General features: G+C 45.2%; 1 protein-coding gene across 1 annotated transcript; it reads left to right on the plus strand.

Moving 5' to 3' along the window:
- The first annotated feature begins 778 nt into the window (after window positions 1–778).
- On the plus strand, window positions 779–7,237 carry Tmem252 (transmembrane protein 252). Its single transcript, XM_031389979.1, has 2 exons — window positions 779–1,346; window positions 5,126–7,237. Exons 1-2 carry the CDS (start codon window positions 922–924, stop codon window positions 5,409–5,411), a joined length of 711 nt encoding a protein of 236 aa, XP_031245839.1. The 5' UTR covers window positions 779–921; the 3' UTR covers window positions 5,412–7,237.
- Window positions 7,238–7,487: the final 250 nt, after the last annotated feature.

A 7,487-nucleotide genomic window follows, 5' to 3' on the forward strand; every position in this document is an offset into this window, starting at 1 on the left:
CATCTGCTAAGAAACATTCTACCTAAGACATATTTTAGGGGGAAGGTTTCAGACTTTTCAGAGCCTTTCATCTGCTACTGTGCCCTGGGAAACTGTGTGGGGGACAGAGTGTGGGGTGTAATAGGAGGAATTTATGACGTGTACTTTGTTGGTATACATGATAGCTATATCATGCTGTAGCTTTATGGGGGGGGGGGGTGAAATGCCCTTAGGTCAAATGCCTGTGGATCTTTTTTTGAGAGCAAGAAGAGAGTTGGGTGAAAGATGTATAATGAACCAGAAACGGTGGCCGGCACTAAAGCCACACAGAATAAGTACTTAACTAGCACCTGTCGGTCAGAGGGGACGATGGGTTGCAACATCTGCACCCCAACAATGGGAAGATTCAGGAGCAGAATTCAAACAGCAGTTATTACACAAGGTGCTCCACCTCCACAGTCCCTTCTCCAGTGTGCTCCTTCTCCTCCTGGAATTCTCTTCTATCAACAGAAAGACCACTTTCTGTTGACCACATGGCCAGATCCCATGGAATTTTCCCAGTATCAGAGTATTGGGACTCAGATCACTGTAGAGTCACTGACAGGACAGAGCCAGACAGAGTGCTAGGCGAAGTGTCCTTTTAGTACAGAAAGAGAAAATGAAATCGGGAAAGGATTCTTTGCCAAACAACGAAGCCAAGAGTTTACAGAGAGATGCTAAGATCTCTAACGTTCAGTACAGACTTCCCTACAGCGAGGGCTGAGAGACCAGTGCCTTCATAATCAAAAGGATTCGGACCTCTCCTCCAGGACCTAGGAGCAGCGGAGGTCCCACCCACCAACCGAGAACACACTGGCTACGTGCAACCTCCCCTTCCTGGAGGACACAATGTTACGTTTCTAGGTTCCCCCTGGAGGATATTACAGTAACTTTCAGTGGTTAATGAATAGCTTCCCGTTGCCTGCTCCATTTAATTGTTCAAAGGCCATTTGTTCCTGTGTAGAAGGCTGTGACCTGACTAGTGAGTGTTCTTCCCACAGCAGGCCTGGAAGCAGAGGAGTGGCAGGGTCAGACGGGCTCCAAAGAAGAAGGATGCAGAACAGGACTGGGCTGATCCTGTGTGCCCTCTCCCTCCTCACCGGCTTCTTGATGATTTGCTTGGGGGGCTTTTTCATCTCCAACTCCCTCGTCCTCTCCCAGAAGAATCTAGTGGCGGCCTATGTGCTTCTGCCCATGGGGTTTGTGATCCTTCTGAGTGGAATTTTTTGGGGCACCTACCGCCAAGCAAATGAAAACAAAGAGATGTTCAACCATGTGCTCAGACAGCACCTTGCTTTCCAGGACCTGCCCCTGGCCACTGTAGACAGGTACGTTCTGAGCGCCAGGGGGGGGATGAGAAGGACTGAGAGGAGTCTCGGTGTGGGAAGGAGAGTGAAGCCCAATCCCATAGTGGATCCACTTACAGGAGGCTATGCACCTAGGCTTGAAATTCCACCACTGGACAATTTGCTCCAGGGCTGTTGTACATGGGGGGAGCAGGGCTGCCTTTGGGGAAAACAATGACACAAAGAAGGTAATTTTCTTAGGGTAAGATCCTCATGCCCACAGTAAAAATTCACATAAGCAAATTAGGGGGCACAACCCCTAGATTCTTCCTGTGTTTGAGGGGTGATTTTAGTTAAAGGCAGGTGACAGTTAGATGCTCCCCATAACCTGGTTACTGAATTGTGAAGAACATCCCAGACCAAGTTCTAACCACAATATATGAGCAAGCAGACATCAAGTTAGTCTGGCAACTTCTGTGACTAAGCGAAGTTCTGGATGACTGACCTTTTAAGTGTTCTGATCTCACCTCTTATGAAGGATGCATTCAAGGCAAGATAAGAACATGCCCATCAATGATACAAAAACAAATGGCAGCACGTAAACACACACACACACACACCCACACACACACTGCAATATTACTTGGCCTGAAGACAGATCAAATTCATTGATATGTGCCGTAGATAGTCAGACACTGAAAACTTTATGGCAAGCGACACCCGCCAGACAGAAAGAACAACCACTGCACTATTTCTGCTTACATCAAGAGCTACCATAGCCACTTACACCACAGCCATTTATACCAACAGCAAGCAGCTATCACAGCTACTTACACTAAGTAGCTACTGCAGACAGGAAGTAGAAATGGTTCCCAGGCCTGGGATGTGTGTGTGGGAGCAATGAAGAGTTATTAGTTAATGATTATAGGGTTGTAGTTTAGAGGGATACAAAAATTCTAGGGATAGTTTTGCAGCAATATAAGAGCACTAATACCACCAATGCCCTCACGAGTAATAGATGTTATTTATATTTTACTCAAGGGGAGGGAAAAACAAAGATTCAGGTAACCTTGTGGTCAGTTAACTTAGTGTTGATCTTCTAATTCTTGTCCAAACACAAGAACGTGTTCTTAAGATATAGGGTGTCTTAAGGAATAGGATGTAAGAATCCAGAAATCCTTTTGTGCTTTTTATGCAAGAGTAGGGAGATCATAAAAGGTTTTAACTATCTCGTGTACTTTGAATAAGAGTCCTCTCACCAGCGACTATACGTTGTTGGCATCCGTCACACCAGAGACAACAATCACAATCCATTTCCAAGGTCAGTTAGATTAACTAGGGATTCTCTGAGTTTCATCTTAAGTTAAGATAACAGATTTAGAAGGTGTGTCTAGAGTGATTGTATATGTTTGTGCTTTTGTGCGTGCAAGTGTGCATATTTGTATGTGGACATGCATGTGTGTGCATGTATGTATGTTTGTGTGTGTGTTTGTATGTGCATACATGCATATATGTCCTTGCATGTTGTGCATGTGTGTTTGTGTGTTTGGTTTTTTTTTTATTGGATATTTTCTTTATTTACATTTCAAATGTTATCCCCTTGCCCAGTTTCCCTCCCTCCTGGAAACACCCTATTACATCCTCCCTCCCCCTGCTTCTATGAGGGTGTTCCTCTACCCACCCACCCACTCCCACCTCCCTGTCCTCCATTCCCCTACACTGGGACATCTATGGAGCTTTCATAGGACCAAGGACCTCTCCTTCTATTGATGAATGACAAGGCCATCCTCTGCTACATATTCAGCTGGAGCCATGTGTACTCCTTTGTTGATGGCTTAGTCCCTGGGAATTTGAGGGGGTCTGGTTGGTTGATATTGTTCTTCCTATGGGATTGCAAACCCCTTCAACTCCTTCAGTCCTTTCTCTAACTCCTCTATTGGAGACCCCACGCTCAGTCCAATGGTTGGCTGTGAACATCCACCTATGTATATGTAAGGCTCTGGCAGGGCCTCTCAGGAGACAGCCATATCAGGCTTCTTTCAGCATTCACTTCCTGGCATTCACAATAGTGTCTGGGTTTGGCAACTGTATATGGGATAAATCCCCAGTGGTACAGTCTCAGGACAGTCTTTGCTTTAGTCTCTGCTCTACACTTTATCTCCATATTTGCTCCTGTGAGTATTTTGGTTTTTTTTTTCTAAGAAGGACCGAAGCACCCACACTTTGGTCTTCCTTCTTATTGAGCCTCATGTGGTCTGTGAATTGTATCCTGGTTATTTGGAGTTTTGGGGCTAGTATTCACTACTAGTGAGTGCTTACCGGGTGTTTGCTTTTGTGATTGGGTTACCTCACTCAGGATGATATTTTCTAGTTCTATCCATTTACCTAAGAATTTCATGAATTTATCATTTTTAATAGCTGAGTAGTACTCCATTGTGTAGATGTACCATATTTTATGTATCCATTCTTCTGTTGAAGGACATCTGGGCTCTTTCCAGCTCCTGGCTATTATAAATAAGGCTGCTATGAACATAGTGGAGCATATGTCCTTATTACATGTTGGAGCATCTTCTGGGTACACGTCAAGAAGTGGTATTGCTGGGTTCTCAGGTAATACTATGTCCAGTTTTCTGAGGAACTGCCAAAGTGATTTCCAGAGTGGTTGTACCAGCTTGCATTCCCACTAGCAATGGAGGAGTGTTCCTCTTTCTCCACATCCTTGCCAGCATCTGCTGTCACCTGAACTTTTGATTTTATCCATCCTGACTAGTGTGAGGTAGAATCTCAGGGTTGTTTTGATTTGCATTTCCCGGATGACTAAGGATGTTGAACATTTCTTTAGGTGCTTCTCGGCCATTTGATATTCCTTATTTGTTTGTTTGTTTGTTTAACTCTGCATCCTGTTTTTGTGTACGTTTGTGTGTTTAGTATTGTGTATATGTGTGTATGAGTATCTATGCACTTGTGTGTATGTTTGTGCATGTATTTGTGAGTATGTGTGTGTATTTACCTTGTGAGTTCTTGCCAATAGCAAATGATGCATCTGAAATTTACCAACACATTCATATATCCCCTTGTCTGGAGTACTCAAAAGTAAATCATGAATATCCTGACACCCCTCCCTGCCCTTTCCTGCTGCATCATGAGATGCTCAGCCCACAGAGTCAACCTGAAAAGTTCCATATCTCCAAAGCTTTGCACTCAAAATGGGCAGCTAGGCAGAGACATCCAAGGGAGTGTGCGTTCCTCCAGTGACAGAATTCATGGGAACAGTCTTTTCGGCAGTCTCTCAAGTGGTTGCAGGGAAGAGCTCACCTTTCCGTCCCCATGACTCAACCTTGGCTATTCTTGGGAAAGGTCAAGACTTACATCGTACAGTAGACAGCTCCTTCAGCTATTTAGCTCTTGGCTCTGTGATATTTGGAGTGGAGCAGAGGCTACAAATGGCAGGCTCTGCTCTGTTGTGGTTACCCTCCATAAACACTCCCTTTGGCACTGGAGAGATTGCCTCTATAAATACACAACTCATGCAAGCTCACCCTGTCTCTCTTCCACTTGCCACACCTCCACCTTCATTCATGACGGAGGAGACAGAAGCATTTAGAAATTAGTCAGATGGGCTGATGGGGGTGGGGGGGAGGTTCTTCTGGAAGGATGTGCAGTTTTTAGAAACCAGTGATGTCAGAAAAGTACATCTGTTTCCAACTCTGTTTCTTAGCAGTTTAGCTTCACACAATGTAAGTTGAGAGAGGCGGACATATGCTTCCTTACCACCGAAGCCTAAATAACACATGCATAATGTGTGGCGTTTCATTCCACAGGCCTGACTTTTACCCCCCGGCTTATGAGGAGAGCCTGGATGTTGAGAAACAGGCCTGCCCTGCAGGCAGAGGGCTCCTAGGATTCCCTCCTCCTCTGTATACAGAGACAAGCCTTGAACTTGGAGACCTTGAAGATGAAAGTGACCGGCAACCAGAGGACCCGCCACCCTACCGGGAGATCATAGCAGGTGCAGAGGCTACAGCGAAGGCACAGAATGCTGAGGAGCCAAGCACAGCGCTAAAGACAGGGACTGGTCTCCAGCTCTCAGAACTCATCAGCTGCTGAGAAGAGAGGCTAGCCAGGAACTGGGAAGTTGCTCTGCCACCCCGCACTGGAGCTAGGCCACCGTGGGTTCCAGGGACTCAAGTTTAGCCTTTCAAGGGCAGCATGAGGTCCAAGAAGGGGGTAGGAAGTGGTGCAGAAAATTCCCACAAAGCCCAACCTAGATGAACCTTAGATCGCAGAGAAGGCGCCTTCGATCGCCTTCCTAACCTCATCACTTCAGCCCAAGCCTGGGGTACACTTGCTGCGGGTGGGACGGCCGTGCCCTTCACACGCTGTATCCAAAGAACCAAAGGAAAGGATGCCTGGGAGGCAGCCCTGTGTCACCCCACTGGCTGTGCTCCCTGAGTGACACCATGGCTCACACACACCAAGGGAGATGTCCTTGGAACCTAGGAGTGTTATTTTGTATCATTGTGTTTTAATTACGTGTGTGTGTGTGTGTGTGTTTTTTTTCTATACAAAAGAAAGAGACTGTAATATTTGCTTTCAAATGGTTCAAACACAACATGTTGAGTTATTTCTTAAAGAGGTCTTTATACAAGCACACAGGAGTTCTTATAGATTCAAGTTGACTAGGTATAATACTTAATTTGTGATACAGAGAACCAAGGGTGATGTTAATACACATCTTGCTACAAATCTTGTGAAGTTAAAAAAAATGTTTATATGTAGTTTTTCAAATTTTTTCCTGCCAAATTCAGAATATAAGCGATTAAAACCTGTAAGGCCGTATCTCTATTACCAGGATGGTTTTTTTGTGTCTCTAGATAGAGAACTAGACTTCTAGACTTAACCCAGTGGTCCCTCCTTGGTTTCATTTTCTTCATGGGAGTTTTCAAAATCAGAGAACATGTTGGTGGAAGGATGCTGGCAGGTCACTCAGGATGAGACTGTCTGTGAAGTGTCTGGGTTGACATCTAACAGTTATGGCTTGCCTTTCAAGTAGCAGGTCCAACTAACCCTCCCATGCATGTTATTTATTTAAGTCCCACTCCATCTCTACAAGGTGAGGGCTATGCCCATTCCTTTTTCCCCAATATATCAACTGAGGCTTCAAGACTCAGGAAATGTGTTCAATAAAACAGTGGCCTGAAGGGAAGTGAAGAACCCCAAGGATGCGAGGGAAGTTACTTACTTCGTACTTAGGCTAGCTGTGTCTTTCTTTTGTCCCTTCAGGATGCAGCTTACATTGCTGTCTCCATTGCATAAGTGATTCCCTAACAGAAAGAGATGTTCTGGGTCACCACAATATCTTCCGCCCTTGAAGGAGAAAGCTTGGTGGCTTTCGGTTTATTGGGCTTCTTATTTACAATATGTCAGCCTTGCTTCTACTTGTGAGCTGGGCCCTCGTAGTACAGTTTTCCTACAGCTTACTGATAGCCACAATGACAGGCACAAGTGAAGAAAGAGAGTCAACTGGCTGTCCAGGTTTTCCGAATCCCAGTTCGTGCTGAGTACACAGGTTGTGAACGTCCTGATCAACACACGATGCCACATGAGCAAAGCCCAAGTCCCTGATGCATCCTTATGAATCTTTGCTTTGCATCCATGACAATGAGAGAATGGCTAGGTAGGAAGGCCACTGGTGGCTAAAGAGATCATTTATTAGCAGTGAAATTCATTACTCCTTTCTTGTCATTTTGTTTTCATCCCTCTGCAGGGCAATTTCCCGTATGGGTCTGATTGACCAGCATTACTGGACTTCTAACCAGATTCATACGCAGAATAGATGGTTTTTGTACAGCTGGGGGTGACTGAAACAAATTTTCAACTCGGTTTGCATAAATTGCGTTAGTCTCTCTAAGGCAATAAATTTTGTATTCAGAGCCTTTTTAAAATTTATTTTGTGGGGTGTCTGTTGTACATACATGTGTATGCGCACAAGTGCATGTGTGTGCACATGCATGGGTTGGCCAGGGACTGCTGCTTCAGGTAGGCTGGCTGACAAGTGAATTTCCAGGGATCTTCCTGGGGTTCCTGGTACATGTGAGGGTTTAAACTAGCCCCTCCTGCTTTCCCGACAAACATGTCGAGCCACCTGTCCATCACCTCAGACTTTCCTTCCCCTTCCCCCTT

Source organism: Mastomys coucha, unplaced genomic scaffold, assembly GCF_008632895.1.
Source record: "Mastomys coucha isolate ucsf_1 unplaced genomic scaffold, UCSF_Mcou_1 pScaffold21, whole genome shotgun sequence".
Lineage (NCBI taxonomy): Eukaryota > Metazoa > Chordata > Mammalia > Rodentia > Muridae > Mastomys > Mastomys coucha.

Coding starts and splice junctions, on each gene's coding strand:
- Tmem252 (XM_031389979.1), top strand. CDS start 922: ATGAATAGCTTCCCGTTGCCTGCTCCATTTAATTGTTCAAAGGCCATT. Junction 1,347..5,125: donor CCCCTGGCCACTGTAGACAG/GTACGTTCTGAG, acceptor TTCATTCCACAG/GCCTGACTTTTACCCCCCGG.